At 39.6% G+C, this 17,892-nt stretch overlaps 1 protein-coding gene across 1 annotated transcript in view; it reads left to right on the top strand.

Moving 5' to 3' along the window:
* FREM2 (FRAS1 related extracellular matrix 2) overlaps positions 1 to 12,055 on the top strand; it is a 143,635-nt gene extending 131,580 nt beyond the window's left edge. The window contains exons 17-24 of the mRNA XM_040991061.1: positions 3,184 to 3,376; positions 4,839 to 4,943; positions 6,278 to 6,405; positions 6,510 to 6,644; positions 7,332 to 7,458; positions 8,234 to 8,421; positions 8,624 to 8,770; positions 11,555 to 12,055. Coding sequence (XP_040846995.1) covers positions 3,184 to 3,376; positions 4,839 to 4,943; positions 6,278 to 6,405; positions 6,510 to 6,644; positions 7,332 to 7,458; positions 8,234 to 8,421; positions 8,624 to 8,770; positions 11,555 to 12,055 — 1,524 coding nt within the window. The remainder of the gene's footprint in view (positions 1 to 3,183; positions 3,377 to 4,838; positions 4,944 to 6,277; positions 6,406 to 6,509; positions 6,645 to 7,331; positions 7,459 to 8,233; positions 8,422 to 8,623; positions 8,771 to 11,554) is intronic.
* Positions 12,056 to 17,892: the final 5,837 nt, after the last annotated feature.

Genomic DNA, 17,892 nt, shown 5'->3' with positions numbered 1-17,892 from the left:
AAATTTACCAAGAGACTTTTTTGCTTTTTTAAAAAATAAAGATAACATCACTGTGGTATTCAGAAGAACTAAATCAGCGTGAAAAAAAAAAAAAGCAGGTTACTCATTATCCCACTGTCACTGTACGCACATTTTCTCACTCTTGTGAGTCATTCCAGGAGTAGTGGTACAGTACAATTTAAAATTTTTGCTTAGTGCTTTTTAACTTCACATTTGGCCATTTTTCTTGGCTAGGAACAATTGGTCCATCTTATCTGAAAGGCAGAGAGAGAGAGGCAAGCAGAGACAGATCTTCCAGTCACTGGCTCACTCGTCCAGATGTCCACAGCAGCCTGAGCTGGGCCAGGCGGGAGCCAGGACCCAGGTGCTCAGTCAAGTCTCCCGGATGACTGGCAGGTATTTGAGTACTCGGAACATCCATCATCTCCTGCATCTTACACTTCATCTTAGCAGGAAGCTGGAGCCAAAGTGGAGCCAGGACTCATACCCAAGCACTCTGGTCTGGGATGTAGGCATTCCAATTGGCATCTTAAGCAGTGAGCCAAAACTCATCCCAGAGAAAATTCACAAAATACATGATCTGTTTAAAAATAGATATCTTATGGGCCTAGCACTGTAACCTAGTGGTCAAAGTCCTCACCTTGAACGCACCAGGATCCCATATGGGCACCCGTTCTAAACCTGCCAGTTTTTCCCTGCTTCTGGCCTGGAAATGCAGTAGAGGATGGATGACCCAAAGCCTTGGGACCCTGCACCCGCATGAGAGACCTAGAGAGGATTCATGGCTCGTCTTCAGATTGGCGCAGCTCCAGCATTACAGTCTCTTGGGGAGTGAATCAGCAGATAGAACATGTTCCTCTCGGTGTCTCCTCCTTTCTGTGTATCAGACTTTCCAACAAAAATAAATAAATCTTTTTAAAAATAGTTATCTTATTTACTTAAAAGCAAAGCTACAGACAGAGAGGCAGAAACTGGTTCACTTCCCAAATAGCTACAGCAGCCAGAGCTGGGCTGGTCTGAAGCCAGGAACTCCATACAAGTGTCCTATGTGGGTGCAGGTGAGCCATCCTCTACTGCTTTCCCAGGCACTTTAGCGAGAAGCTGGATCAGAACTGGAGTAGCCAGGATTTTGACAGTTGTCCATATGTAATGCTGGTCATTACAAGAGAGGGTAGGGACCCAAAGTCGGAACCAGGCAAGAACCAGAGAAAGCTCCTCTCCCTAGTCCCGAAGGAAGTTTACTGTTCTGTTTCTGCGGACCGCTCAGTGTTGTTCCGGTGACCTTGGATCCTGCAAGGCAGGGTAGAAAATGGGATTAAAAGATAGAAGATGGGGGCTGACACAGTAGCTCAACAAACTAATCCTCTATCTGCAAGTGCCAGCTTGTATGGGCTCCACTTCCAATCTCGCTCCCTGTTTATGGCCTGGGAAAGGAATGGAGGATGACCCAAATCCTTGGGACCCCATACCTAAGTGGGAGACCTGCAAAAGGCTCCTGACTTCAGATCAGCTCAGCTCCGGCCAATAAAGCCATTTTGAAAGTAAACCAGTAGATGGCAGAATCTTTTCCTGTCTCTCAATAAATCTGCCTTCTCAATAAAAGGAAATAAATCTTTATTTTAAAAAGGTTAAAAGATGTAGGTGCACAAAAACAAAGGTGAGGTCTATAAAAAGTTTATGGAAAAAAATATTTCATTATGAAAAAATTATGCATGAATTTTGAAAAATTTTAATTTATTTTTCCATGAATCTTGTGAACCACTCTTGGACCTGTAAGTATAATTTTATAGGAGAGTTAAAATATTAAATGTTTTATTAATAACCTAGCAAAATATCTGAAATGTGATCATTGTTCAGTAAATACATATTGGTTTATCCTCCACTACCCCAATGAATGAATAACTAAAGAAGGAATATATGAAATACAAGATAAGACACTTAGCTGTAACTAGTAATTCCTGAGACTTAAATGTTACAAGTCATTACTGAACATGCTTGTTTTGTAGCGTTCCTCTTATTTTCATCTTCCTCTATATAATAAAAAGTAACAAACATTTTTTCATAATAATCAAAAATTAGAAACAACTCAAAAATCCATCAACTTATAAGTACATAACTTAAATATAATATGCTCAGGCAATGGTTGCTGTTCAGTCAGTAGTAAAATGAGAGGAAGATATTTAAGCATAATATAACTTGTATAACCATTAAAAATATGTCAACTGAAATATTCCATCATAAAAAATTCATGTTTGTCATGCTAATGCCACAAAATATCAAGAATATACAAACACACAGAGTAGTTCCTAAAGATTGGGGAAAATTGGGAGGTGGTGGTGACTGCTAATGCGTATGGAGTTCAATTTTTATGCCTCCCCCCCATACACCCCTCACTGAATATGGAGTTAATTTTAGAGGTGAAAATGATATTCTAAAATTGGTAACAAGAGTACCCTTGTGTGATAGCTTCGTGGCTAAACCCTCACCTTGCATGCACCAGGATCCCATATGAACAACAGTTCGTTGTCCGGCTGCTCTATTTCCCTTACAGCTCCCTGTTTGTGACCTGGGAAGGCAAAAAAGAATGGACCGACACCTTGGGACCCTACACCTGGGTGGGAGACCCACAAGAATCTCCTGGCGTCAGATCAACTCAGTTCTGACCAGTGTGGCCTCTTGGGGTGTGAATCAGCAGATGGAAAAGCTTTCTCTGTCTCTTCTTCTCTCTGAAATCTGCCTTTCCAATAAAAATAAATAAATTTTTTTAAAAATTGATTACAGTAAGGGTTGCACAACTCCTTGAATATGCTAAGAACCTTGAATTGTCCACTTTAGATAAATGAATTATTTGGTATATAAACTATATATGTAGTTTTAGATATAAATAGTTGTACGATTATCATTGTATCTTAATAAAGTTGCAATACCATATAAAGAACTGCGTGGGTACAGCTCCAAATAATATGGTTTATCTTAAAGATTTCTGATTTAAAAAAAAAATCCTCTGTTGCATGAAGGTAATATTTACAACTGTTTAACTGATCAGAAACAGTATAAAATGCTATTCTTTTTCCTCCAGCGATCACTCAAAATCTTCAGTTAAGTCAAAAGAGAAATGGTTTGCACATTAATAGACTCACTTAGCTAATGCGGAGCAGTACTGGTAACTGTGCTGTTTTTTAGGTGCTGAACCTGGTCCAGTCCTACGTGACTCTTCGGGTCCCTCTGTATGTTTCCTATGTGTTCCATTCACCTGTGGGGGTAGGAGGCTGGCAGCATTTCGACCTCAAGTCGGAGCTCCGTCTGACTTTCGTGTACGACACTGCCATCTTGTGGAATGATGGAATTGGCAGCCCACCAGAGGCTGAGCTACAAGGTGGGTTCATCAGACTTGGGGAATGGTAATTTTCTTACCTGTCAAAATTACTTCACAGGACTTCCTTTTTATTTTAGCTAAAAGTAATATAAACGACTTTCAGTCTTTTTGTCTTTCTACCTAATATTATGAGCATTTCAGCTTTGCAATGGGAAAAACTGGTTTAGCAAAATCATATTAGCACATTAAATTTTGCATAATACATGGCTGTGAAATAAAATTCTACGTTCATGATTATTTTTGCCTTATAGTTTATCTTAAATAATTGATCAGATATGTGCCAAGCATCATAAAATATGCATATCTCTGGGTTCTACAAAATGCACAGAGAAAATTCCAATTGAAAATAAGGACTGAATCCAAGAGAAAAACTTTTTTTTAAGTGAGAGATACATCTTACAATCCAAAATAAATTATGTCCTGAATTAAGATTCTAAAACTAACTGGTTGTGTGATCTCCAGCATGTTGCTTAATCTCTCTGGGATTTAATTTCTCCTGAATAGAGGCAAAACTCATGTTTCCTTGCATCTTAGCATTCCATTGACTTACGATGTTGTAGTTGAAAACACTGGAAGGCTGGTAGTGAATGCCATATTGGGTCCGTCAACATCTGCAAAACCTTGTTCCAATTTCCATGTCAGAATCACATGTTCACAGTCCACGAACGCAAAGGTCGCTATCCACTAGCAATATTAGTGCTTTTTGCTTCCTGGCGTACATTACGATCTGATGCTGTAATTGTATAGAGCACTGTTCACTAGCCAGACAGAACACAAAGTTAGTCATACACCTCTGATATAGATCCACTGTCTTAAACAAATGAAAATTATCTTAGCGCGAGGCGATGAGTGATATCATCATCCTGAATAATAATGCCAGCTCGTTTTACATCTTTTAATTGCACACTGTGCCTTAGGAATAAATTTAAGTGAATCGTGAGCTTCCTCTGTGGCCGTCTGTGTTTACAACTTCTGTGTAAGGCCTGGTGGCTTCTTATTTACAGCTGTAGCCAAAATTTGTCAAAGTGTTTTTGTTTGGGGGAAAGGTTTCAGAAATTTTATACACCTATAGAATTTGGAATCTTTATTTATTTTTTTTTTTTTGAGAACTCATTATTTCCACTTCCATGTCCAAATCTCCTCAATTTTGACACCTTTGTCACATCTCTGAATGTACAGTTTTATACTTCTAGATGAAAACTTTCAAAGTAAAAAATGAAAGTTGACCTATTACAATATATCTTTATTTCATAACTCAATTTACCTCTCTTTTACACATCTTTTCTCATTATAAAGAAAGCAAAGGAACTTCTGCCTGTCTTGTTCAAAATGCTTCTGGTAATACTATTGTCCTAGAATAGCTTCAGACAATGCAAATCAAAACTAACTTTTTGGGATGAATCTATACATGAGAAGCCTCTAACCACCGATATGTCCACCTTGTTCGTCTTCCCCAAAATAGGTTCTCTTTATCCAACCAGCATGCGCATAGGCGAGGAGGGGCGTTTGGCGGTGAACTTCAAGACAGAGGCTCAGTTCCATGGGCTGTTTGTGCTGTCACATCCAGGTGAGCTCACAATTCGGATTAATAGCCACCCCACACAGAATAAGGATCTGGTTTTTCCACATTCACACAGGTCTTATCATAGTTCCCTATTAGCTTTGAAGTCTTCAAGTGTGTATATGTAGTTATTGCCCTTAAGGCTCTATCATTGTTCAACTTCATCTCATTACCCATAAAATTATCATTATGAAAACATGCAAAATAATTAGAGCAAAATGATCGAACAGCTTTACAGAGTTCATTTTAAGTGGGGCTTTCTTTGGATTGCTAGAATGGGGATAACAAATCCTTTCCCTGGCTTGCTACCATTGTTCAGGAAAATTTAATTTCAGGTGCACATTCAGTAAGCATGTCTGCATTCGCACATTTGTGGGTACTGTGAAAACCCTTTCTATAATCGAGCCAGAAGTTGCACTTCACTCTCATACTTACATTTCAAATGTTAACTATAATTATGTTTAGTAAGTATTGGCTAGGCAAGTTGTGCTGGGCTGTGCTTTGAATACCAATGAGGCCATGGCCCCTGAGACTCCATGTCAAACTTTCTTTGCTTTTATTATCAAGGATACTTGATTAAATTTAGTCTATTGTTTGACTTTCCATGCTAATAAATTGGTTTCTGCATTTCAGTAGAATGCCAAATTGTCACTCCCTATTTCTGTGTCATTTCTCTTCAGGGTGTGAGTTCTAACAAAGGAAAAGGGGCTGAAGATTCAGGAAGAAAGAGAGGGCTGGTTGTACTTTCCATGGGACTGAGACACAAGGACTAGAGAACCAGAAGAAATTGTTTTGCCTTATTAGAACTGATACTTCTGGATTTCCTGGTCTTTATAGTTCCCTACCACGTGTCTACCTTGCCAGAACACTGGATCGTTGTTCAGCCACAATTTCAGGCAGTCTAATTAAAGTTAGATTTCATTCATAAATGGGGTTTGCCCAGCTGTGTAGATGCTAACAGACTGTTTTAAGTTCAGCAGCTCTGGTACACGATACATGCTTTCACATCAGCCTTTATCGTAGCGCTCTGACTCCCTGAAAGTGAGCTCTGAACAGTAGGAGCATTTTTGCAGTTATATTTTGACAGCATTATAGAATAAAGAGTGTACTGAGTTATCAGAGGTCACACATCCTATCCATGTGATCTTGACAGAATCACTCTCAATCCAGTTTCTTCATCTGTAAAACAGAGGTAACTGTACCAGCCTGCACATTCCGGTAGTAGGCTTACTATAACAAGAAAAGCAAATTTTGTAAAATGGGTTACCTTGAAAACCCTAAGCCATTAGACAGTTTTAAATATAAGCAGCATCCATTTGTTCTGGTTGGTTCTTCCATAGCGTCCTTTACGAACTCCATGATCACGTCAGCTGACCATCCAGGTCTGACCTTCTCTCTGCGCCTCATCAGGAGTGAACCAACCTACAATCAACCCATGCAGCAATGGAGTTTTGTCTCTGACTTTGCAGTAAGTGACAAAGAGTCTGACTTGGGTTTTCTTTCTGCTGCAAACTGACTATACTTCGTAATTTTTTTTTAATATATGCTAAATGTCTCCTGTTCTCCTCCAAGGTACGGGACTACTCAGGGACCTATACAGTAAAGCTGGTACCGTGCACCACGCCATCCAGCCAGGAATACCGCCTGCCCATCACCTGCAATCCCAGAGAGCCAATCACCTTTGATTTTGACATTCGATTCCAACAGGTGTGTCTCACTGAATTATCATCATGTGGCTTGTAGAATCCTAATTTGCTAAAGTTACCGTTTACTTTTATCAAGGAAGGAGGAAAGAACAATAAAAACAGTTTGTCCTTACCACAGTTAATTTTGCAATTCTGCTCAACAAAGCCAGCTGTGGGAAGTGGCGGTGGGGTGGGGGGAGGGAGGTTGGCAATCTAGAATGGCCTCTTATCTGTTGCTAAGTTTATGCAAGTGGTGTTTTCTGATCTGCTGTTGTTTCCTAAAGTTTGAGGCCTTGAGAATTTGGGAATATTTGTTGAAATTCTTCTGTTCTTCATTGTATTGTCCCTCATCAAAAAGAATCTCTACCCTTAAAGTTCCTAACTGCCATTATACATTTTTTAAAAATAGGATAGCACCTTTTCTCCAAGAATTTTCCCTAAGTCAACTTTTTATTGATCATGATATTTACAAGTGCTTAATATATCTTTGAAGTTATTTTACCTGACAAGCTTTACTTCTTCAAGAAAGACAAAACCAATGTTGCAGTTTCTTACATTGATTTCACTGAATATAAATTTATTCTTCCACACATTTGTGTAAAGTGTATATGTGTGTCATGAATGGTGTGTGTGTGTGTGTGTGTGTGTGTGTGTGTGTACCGTCAAAACCATCCACTGTGTGTAACAGAACTTTCACACTTGGTTTTAGGTCAGCGACCCAGTAGCAGCTGAGTTTAGTTTGAACACTCAAATGTACCTGCTCTCCAAGAAGAGTCTGTGGTTGTCTGATGGATCCATGGGATTCGGGCAAGAGAGCGACGTCGCCTTTGCCGAAGGTATCACTTCATCAATGAGTTGCTTTTCATATTTATATGCTGCCCTTTAATAGGGTTGAGTTTGAGGAGCAAAAGCCATAACTGGTTTTGCAACTGTGAGGATGTAACTGAGCATCACTTTGGCAGATATAAAAAAGCCTTGAAATTAGGTATATGTTATTGGACGCTATTTTTTTAATTGTGAATTTTTATCCTCTCTCTCACCTGAATAGCTTTTGGAGTAAGTGTGGATGTTTTTTTTTTTCTTGGATTTTTGTCTTTTTTTAAGTTTGTGTGGACTCCAATGCTACAACTACATGAGACCATAAATTTTTCACGGGCAGATTGCTCCTCTCTGGACCTAGCAGGAAGCTTCAACGTATGTAGCAGAGGTGCCTTAACAGCTATGAAATAATGATGAAGGAGCAGAGGGTTTCATTTTTTGAAAATAAGATTAATTTGGCTTTTTTATTGATTCTTTCTTTCTCAGCAGTGGAAATCAAATTTGAACCCACAATTTAATATTGCAAATACCAACTTAAACCCCAGATCTTGAGACTATTCCCAACAGTGTCTGGGCACCTGAAACTCAACTGGTCCTTCATCACTCATGGTCCATTTTCAAGATCAGCTTCTCTTAGGCTTAGGAGTAGAGCAATTCTTAAAACCAACACCAAAAGGTCTTCAACATTCGAAAGAAATTAGCAGCAGAAATAGTCTGTGTCGCTGTTGTCACTGCTACTTCCAGCGTGTTGATGTGTCATAACTCACAGCAGAAATAACACGTGTGTTTCAGGTGACGTAATCTACGGCCGTGTCATGGTAGACCCTGTCCAGAATCTAGGCGACTCCTTCTACTGCAGCATTGAGAAGGTGTTCCTATGCACTGGGGCCGACGGATATGTTCCCAAATACAGTCCAACGAATGCAGAATATGGCTGCCTAGCCGATTCTCCTTCACTCTTATACAGATTTAAAATTGTGGTGAGTGTCTTTATCCAAGCCACGAACCTGACTGATTTTCAAGCGTAAACCTTCTGTACGATGATGAACACAGTCTCAGCATTTGAAACTAAACCACATGGTGACATTTGACAGTCATGTGGAGCTGCCTAAGAGGAAAATATGGTGCCCTTGTAAGAGCTGCATGATCTACAGTAATCATCATTTTCCTTCTTATTTAAAGGACAAAGCTCAGCCAGAGACACAAGTTACCAGTTTTGGAAATATCCTGTTTAATGCCAAGCTGGCGGTGGATGACCCAGAAGCCATTCTCCTGGTGAATCAGCCGGGATCTGACGGATTTAAAGTAGACTCAGCACCACTCTTTCAGGTAAGCCAAAACAAGCTAGTTTGTCAAAATGTTATACCTCATGCACCTTGTCTACAAACGGCAGTAAGAGTAAAACTGCACATAGTTCATGAAAACATTGAATCCAGCAGGGCCCATAAAGCACAAAGAACCAGACTGGACACCTAGTAAGCAGAGCATAAACTCTAGCTACTATTATTGTTATTATTTTTTAAATATATACACATATAGATCTGAGAGTTGGTTCATTTGTTCTTTTTCTACAATTTTGTACTGACTTTTTATGATTTTTTTAGAGTGATAGTGGATGAACTGCTGGATTTCAGAGAAGCAATTATGCATAGCAGAAGGATTTGATAAACCAAGCCAGAAATTCCTTGGCCCAAAATACAGAAGCAGAGAGGACACGGAAAGCCATGACAACACTGAGCAGCCCACACCACACATGCGAATCCTTGCAGGAGCAAATGAACACATTAGGATACTCGCTGAAAACTATCCTGAGACAGTGGGCTGGAAAAATGTTCTTTTCATTAAAAATAGGGAAGGAATATTTTTAAAGTATCTTTCTCTCTCTCTCTTTTTTTTTTATTTATGCTACTTATTTGAAAGGCAGAATTACAGAGAGACAAAGAGCCAGGGGATGAGAGAGAGGGAAAGAGAGAGATCTTTCATCCACTCAGTCATTCCCCAGATGACTGCAGTGCTCGGACTGTGCCAGAGTGAAGTCAGCAGCCAGGAGCTTCTTCCAGGTCTTTTATGTGGGCGTAGGAGCCCAAGCCCTTGGGCCATCTGCTGCTTTCCCAGACCATTAGTAGGAACTGGACTGGAAATGGAACAGCCGACACACAATCAGGTGCTCATGCAGGATACTGGCATTAGAGGCAGCAGCTTAACATACTATGCTGCAATGCCAGTCTTTAAACTATATTTCTTATTTTGAATATTTTCAAACAGAAAGATTAAGTGCAACATTTGGTGTTTTTCTTTTTACCTTTAACTCTTTGAGTCCTCTATGTTTTCTATGCCCTGAATATTATAAAGAGTCATCAAAAATGACTCCCCCAGGTGAGTGTTGCGGTACTGTGGGTTAAGCCCCTCATTGAGATGCCTGCATCCCATACCTGAGTACCTGGCTCAAGCCCTGGCTGTTTCACACTGTCTCCAAATTCCTTTTAATGTGTCTGAGATGTCAAAGATGATGACCCAAGTACTTAAATTTCTGCCACCTACGTGGGAGACTAAGAACGAGTTTCCAGCTCCTGGCTTTGTCCTGGTTCAGCTGCTACAGGCATTGAGGAGTGAACAAGCAGGAGGGACATCTCTCTTTCTCTGTTCCCTCCATTTCTCTCTATTACTTTGACTTTTCAAATAAATAAATATTTTTTAAAATAGCAAAAGAAAACTCCCTTCGTTTCCCAGACCCTGGAAAATCCTGAAAATGGACCTTTTCTGGGATTTTGTATGTAAATAAACAGTAAGTCTTACCAGAAAAGTCTTAAACTTCAGAAATTTTTGATCTATAATCCTACTTGTTCCATTACCAACTTGGTTGGCATTGTACCAAACACTAAACTGCTGTATGCTCTTCTATTTTTTATTTTAAATTTTAGATTTTATTTTCAGTATTTTTTACATAGTTGGAAAGGATGGGCTTCAGCTTAGGGTGGGTCAGGCTCCCTAGCTGTCAGAGAAATACAAATGAAAGCCACATTGAGGTTCCACCTGCTTCAGTGAGATTGGCCTACATTCAGAATTCTCCTAACAATAACACCTGGCATGGATGTGGGAAGGAAGTTGCCCTCTTTCGCCACTGGAGGAAGTGTAGGATAGTACAACCACTGTGGAAGTCAGAACGGAGAGTGCGAAGAGAACTGGAAATCGACCTACCGTATGACCCGGCTGTCACAAGTCTGGGACTATATCTAAAGGAAATGAAATCTACATTTTGAGAAAGGAATCTGCAATCCTATGTTAATAGCAGCCCCAGTTTTAGTGTGTGCCCGTGGGCAGTCGGTGATGCTACCTAGCCCAGCTGAGGTCTTACACATGAGCAAGTACCTTGGTCTAACCCAGATATGCCCTCCAGCTTTCCCACCCTACATTACCTTGTATCACCTTACTTGCCTGCCTGAGAGCGCAATTGCCTGGTCTGTGGAAGCCCCCAAGAGGTCATTCTTCACCTGTCAAACATGCTTTTGGCATCCACCTCTCCTACACATCCCCCGGTCCCTGTCCCCAAGCAGTCTGCAGCCCCACCCCACACCACCCCCCACCACTCAGCAGCACATGGTATGCCTGGGGTGGGGGTGTCCCACCCCCGTCACTGTGCAGTGTGGTGTGCAGAGTTCCATGCCTGTCTTAACTGTGCTGGGATGATGATATAGTTAACACATATTTGGCATTAACCAGGCCCAGAATACCTGCCAGCTATTGACTGCTTTTTTCCCCAGCCGTGTAATGCTTATGTAGATACAAGGCCACCTAGATAGTTACCTACAAGCAGGAGTGCTATCTGTTCTTATATACATGTTTTTTAATAGGTAAGCTAGATTCTTTGGAGCATTCATGTTCTAGAAGGGCCAGAAATTTACTGGCACCTGCTCCCACAGCAGTTACACAGACTACACATAGAGTGCTTTCTACAAAACTTTGCATATGTTACCTACTCAGATATACTAAGTTCATGACACAGGCTAAGTTGATTTGACATTTGTGATTACCTCTGCCATTAATTGGAGATAGTCATGAACTTGGTTGCCATGGTTTCTCCCTTCCTAACAAATAAAGGTTTTTGTTTTTTAGGTTGCTCTGGGACGAGAATGGTACATACACACGATCTACACAGTAAGATCCAAAGACAATGCCAATCGTGGCATTGGCAAAAGAAGTATAGAGAAGCAATACCACTCCCTGGTGCATCAAGGAAAGCCCACTGGCAGGAAGAAGAGGGAGATCCAGAGCGTTCCGTCACTGGCCTCAGAGATCGGCGCTGGTAACAACCGGGGAACAAACATCCAGCACATTGCCCTAGACCGCACCCACAAGCGGCAGATCCCCCATGGGAGAGTTCCTCCTGATGGTGTCCTCCCACGGGAGCTTAACAGTCCAAGTTCTGAGGTGCACCTGCTCACTGTCGTGGGAGGCATCGGGGTAGGATTACTCACCATCTGTCTCACTGTCATTGCCATGATTATGTGCAAGAGAAAGAAGAGCAGCAGGGAGAAGAAAGACCCAAAGGGCTCCAGCAGCAGAGAGCCCATGATGCCCCCACAGAGCCACCACCACGACAGCTCAGAAGTGTGATGGCCACAGGTGGAATTCAGATTTTACAAGTGCCTCAAAAAAGACAAAAGACTACCTGGTACTTCTGGTAAACCACAGAGATGGGGGAACTTGTGATGAAGCTGCTCAGAGAACTCGTCTGTACTAATATATACTTGGAATTCTGTCTACTCTAACATGCGTCGAAGGACAAATTCAGACCACCTCTTTGCTCTTGTCTAGAGTGTGGCAATGCTGTATTCATGCATTTACAGAGCCATAGAAGGACCGTGAGCAATGGGCCTCCCTTTGTAGGTCCATCCTCTCTCCAGTAGGAAGAACCTATTCCATGGTGCTAAAGACTCAGAGGTGTACGAGGAGGCTACTGTTATCTCAGAATGTTGAAGGTGCAATCATCACACTGTTTATTCACCGTGTGAAGACACTTCAAAAAGTTTATGGAAAAAGAATTTAAAAATAACTAGACTTTGGTGCATAAAAAACTTTGAAATCCATGAGGAGTTTTTCATAATATTCATTTTCCAATAACTTTTTGAAGATTCTTTGTATTGCAGATTGGTACCAGAAAGGCACTGATTGGTAGTTTAGAAGAGTGATGAGCATACTGCTTGTTATAGCAAGTTTTCTCATGAATGAAGACAGCATAGATTTATGACAAGGGGTAGCTCAACCCACAATTTTTTTTTTTCTACTCTTTTGAAGATAATGAAAGGAAAGCCAAAAGAAAGGAAATTCTCACGTCTGGATTTGAATGGCTTCTCGTCCTCACCAAACCTTCCTTGCTTTATTTGTTTATTTAATATTAAGTTAAACCAAAGAGTATCTTAATTCTGGAAGAGAATTTTAAGAGAAACTGTTGTGTTTGGGCACATAGTGAGTAACAATAAGGCTTTTGCATGGTGATATACTTCTTGATATTCAACATTCCTGGGAAATGAGAAAATGGGTAGATAACAAAGAAAAACAGATTCATTGCAAGACAATGTTCTCTGAGAACTGAGCCTAGATGTTTGCAGTATTCAACCTATATTTGACAATGAAAAACATCATTACAGATGGTGAAGGGAGAAAGAGGTATTTATTAATATTACATGTATAACTAGAGTCTTAGAATAAAAGAACATTTTGACATGACAGGTGAGGTTAGCCCTCAGAGTAGCAGTCACACAATAATGTTGAGAACTTAAATTAACAATGGGACATTTTATTATCCGTTTACTTGTCTCTGATCCAAACCATGAGAAGTCTTATAACCATCACTCCAGACATGATCTTGGAGATGGCCAGCATCACTTGTCATCCCTCCCTGGCATTGTTCACTTTATGGACTAGAAAAGTGAAGGACTTCTCAGAATCCAAAACACATGCTTTGTAACATGGCTATTCACTCACCTCACAAAACCAGAGAACTTGCGTGAGCTTGACATCACCATTCTGCAGAAATGTGTCTTTTCCAATGGCAGGAGCTTGGGTTGGAAAGTGGAAATGTTACTAAGTTAATGACCAGTCTTCCAAACACTTGTAAGTGTATAGAAAATCAAAATAAGAGTAGAAGATGTGCAAAGATGAACCTTCCAGTGCTTCCTGGATTGTCCCTTCACTTCCAGACATAATTAGCCAAGGTGGATATTCCAGTGTGATGAAGATATTTTGGAAGGCAAACTGACATCACCTGTGCACATCTTATTTGGTCTAGGAGGACAACCCATTCTAGACTGAGAAAAGGAAGGAAGTGCACAGGCGCTGGGAAAGCGGTCAACAGCGTTTAATGCTTGCCTCTTTTTAGGCAACTCTGCTGTTCTCATTCTAAATATTTTAAAGGAATAAATTGAAGTATCCTTCCTTTTGGAGATTTCATAAATAACATATACATCTCAAAGACCTCCCTAAAGGACTCATATAAAAAGACTCTGTAAGCCAGGAGTTCATTCCTCAAAATAAATGATACTATCTTAATTAGCCTTTCTATTGCTTTACCTTCTGACAAATGCTTAGTTACTTCTTTGGCTACCTCACCACTTGCATGGGATTCAATAAAATTAAGGAATTTCAGGTAGTATATAAGTTTCTTGCTATTTAGAATTGGGTTCAATTTATGTAGATTATTAAAGAAAATGTCTCCATAGATTTTCTGGTGCTTTGGCAGTTACGAACTTCAGCTATGACTGTTGGCCAATGTTTGTGCATCTGTCACTGAACACAACTATTATTGGAGTATCATTACCTTTATCTGTTTCAAGTCTTTAGTCCAGACTGGTTTGATACCAAGTATCACTGTACAATGTGTTGCTCTAATGAAGTTGTTGTCTACAGATTGGAGAGCTTATGAAATTTAAAACAAGTGCATCCTTACCTAATCAAGGGAAACTCTGCCCATCTCTTCTATTTCTTCCCTTTCTCCACTTTCTTCCTGTTATCCTTTAAAATAAGAGAGCATCTGTGGTGAATAAGTGGATATTGCTTTCTTCAGTATAAATCACATGAAATTTTTGTATCATTTCCTTAATGCCTATTTACTGAAGATGAGATTCGATATATATAAACGATTTGAAAACGTTCAGTGGGAAAAACATGTTTAAGTAAAAAAAAAAAAAAGGCTCCTATTTTCGATGCTTTTTTATGAGATCTATTCTGGTATTATCCAAACACACACATAAAATAACTTCCCACAAAAAACAGGATGCGAGCAATAATATTCCCTTTGATACCCAGTGGGCCCTGATTTCAGCCGAGACCTTGCTAATCCTACATAATAAACCCTTCAAAAGTAAACACTGCCACTTATATGAACCATGTAGATTTTAATGATGATCCTATTTATAAACATTTGCTCCCTCGATTAATTTACCAAATATTCATCTAGAATGAGCTGTTTTTGTAATTACATGCAAGCCAGGCTGCTTTTCCTGTCTCTGGCAGATAGCATTTGGATTTTGCTTTTTCTTTGTGTCAGGATGGGGTGAGCATTTTTAGTTTAGTAGTCAAGTTGCTAATTGAGATACCTGTATCACTTGATTCCAGATTACTGCCAAGGCAGACCCTGGAAAGCCTTCAAATAATTGTTCTTGCCGCCCACATGGGGCCTGGTGCCTAGCTTCAGGCAATACAGAGTCCTGGTCCTTGTGGGCATCTGAGGAGTAAATCAGTGGCTGAATGTTTTCTCTCTCTCTCTCTCTTACATTCCTACTCTCTCCCTCTGTAGCTTCCAAATATATCAGTAAAAATATAAAACTAAATAAAGAAAGGGTCAGGATTTGTATTAGGACCCAAAACACACCAGTCATAGCAGTAAATTCTCGTTTTAAAATCTCTCTCAACACCAAAAGTGGCATTTACTCTTTCTATCTAAAGGGCCCTGTATTACAGAGCACTGATATAATACAAAAATATTTCAAACCTGTAATATTTAGTGAACTTCACAAACTCCTAAAGAGAAAGTGTATCATCATGGATGCTACCGTATGTACTTTTTCTTTGTGTGAAAAACTGCTTTATTTCAAGAATGAATACAGTGCACAAACTCTCCTTCCAGCTCTCTAGTGTTCCAGGCACCCCCTCAAGTCCACTTCACCCAGTCATCCACAATGCTTTAACAGTACAAGCAAGACTCAGCCAGATTCGTGCTGCCCCTCCACTCGGGAGCAGATGTGATAAGTATGAACAACTCCAGGCTCAACAAGAGGAGGTTTTGTTCTGTAAACAGCATAAAAGCTTTCTTAAATGGGTCATCTTATCTCTCATTCTTTTCTAGGGTTTGCGCCAACTCCAAGGTTAACATTAAAAATGAAAAAAGATCTGTATGAAGCATGACAAAGCCTTCCCTCACACAAATCAGAGCTAAGAGTTAAAATACTCCTACAGTAACCACAATGTCAACTGTAGAGTTCAATGTAGTGACATTCCTATTTTAAAAGTTGGAATCTCTGTTTTGAAATTTTCTGTTTAATATTGACTTGAAAATCAAGTCAATCCTTTCCGTCCAATAGGAAAATGAAAACACACACACACACATTTAAGACACAAATGTTTTGTCAATTTGAAATTTTTATAATTGTATGAAACAGAAGGCAAGCATGTTACCACTCTTTGAAACTCACCTTTGTAACCATGAAAGGATGCTAGCAAATACCTTCACCAACTATGTGACACATCAATGAGACTCACCTGTCGATTAGAGTAACTTACCAAGGCTCAGAAACGTGTACTTTGTCAGAAAACTCCACACATACACAAATGCATTCAAAAATAAGCAAACATTTCCAGAAAGAAATGATCCTCAAGGCTCGGTTCTAGCTCAAATGACTCAAATGAGGATTTTTTATTTTAAAAATGTCAACAAAAAGGTCAATTACAGAAATATACTGTCATGGAAGTTAGTGTGAAAGTTACTATATTTCCTTAAGATGTTTTCATATTGATGTAAACTTCCAGTAGATGTTAATCATATATCCAAAATATCTTTCTGCTTCTTTCAATCCTTTTCAACATCCTTTCACAATAAGGAACAAAAGGCTTTGAACAGGAGAATCTATTAGGATTTTTTAATTAGAGATTTTAAAAGAGAAAAACTTTATATTTTTGTTCCATTTCTCCCCGAAATATTACATACACACATTTACGCAAGGAAGGAAAGTCAATTCTCTGTCTTGAACAGAAGATGAAACACATGAATGAGTCTCTTTTGATTTAATTTTATTGGAGGAAATATCACAGTATTAAATTTCAGCTTTGCTTTTTTGCTTTCCTGCCTGTCTTGCAGTTAGTTCATTTCCTCACATGGTTCTGTTCCGCAACAGTTTGCTTTGCTGAACGACAGCAAAAATAAAACTCCCGCAATAACATCTACTTTCACTTGCATTCTTTCTGCTAGAGGCTAGTTTCTCTGTCTCTCTCTTTGAAGTTCTTCATTCTTCCAGTTTTCATTCTTCCAGTTATGCTCCCCTCTTCGCTTTGAAGCCATTGCCACTTTCACCAGGCAGTTAGTATTCCCATTCCTCTGAAAGCGAGCCAGTTCACACAGCGTTTGAGCAGTCTCCCTTTTGTATAAACGAGATGAAAGACAACGGAGTTTCCTGTAAAATCAGAGACTGAAGAACATAACAACCCGTGCCTTCACGGATCTTTCAGTGGAGGTTCAACATCGACATTTAAAATATTTTAAAATCCCATGAAGTATCTAATTCACTTAAGAATAAAAAGTTGGTGGAGGGGGGAAGGATAAAAAAATCAAAGATTTTAAATATACTTAAAATTCTTTGGGATGATTACATTCCTTGCAATGAAATAAGAAGGCAAAATGAACGGTCAAAGAGGTAACAACACTAGGGTTTAAAATTGCTCGTTATCGAATGTCCCGCGCCCGTGTACTGTTCGCCAGATGGCACCAGTGCTGATGACTTGCTCTAGCTCTCCGAGGGAATGTCCACCAAGATTTTCTTTTCAAATATTCTTTGCCTTGAAAAAAAAAAAAAACAATGTCAAAGCCTAAAATTAAAAATACAAAAGCAGCACAATAAGATAAATTGAAACACGAAAGGTTGGTAAAAATAAAAGTTGATTTCTAAAAGGGCCAAAACCAAGCGCATTTACAGAAAGCCATACAAAGCACAGTCTTTCCCTGTGGTTTCAGGAATTCAAGCATTTGGCAAGATACTTTCACAGCTGTCTGTGTCTAAAAGAAAACTTTATCCTGGACAAGGAGCTTTGTGTTTTATAAACGCGCTAAGCGCCTGCTTCCTCCCAAGTGTTGTTAACACTTCCCAAGTTTGTGTTTATCAAGCTGTGTGTAATGGAATTATTTGTAGAACTTAATAGCCTTTGCTATTTTCCCATGGGAATTTTGCAGAAATTAACAGTGT

Source organism: Ochotona curzoniae, unplaced genomic scaffold, assembly GCF_017591425.1.
Source record: "Ochotona curzoniae isolate NIBS_2020 unplaced genomic scaffold, NIBS_Ocur_1.0 contig_64, whole genome shotgun sequence".
Taxonomy (NCBI): Eukaryota; Metazoa; Chordata; class Mammalia; order Lagomorpha; family Ochotonidae; genus Ochotona; species Ochotona curzoniae.
Note: the sequence above shows the minus strand (reverse complement) of the source record. Positions and strands in the feature narration are given on the sequence as shown.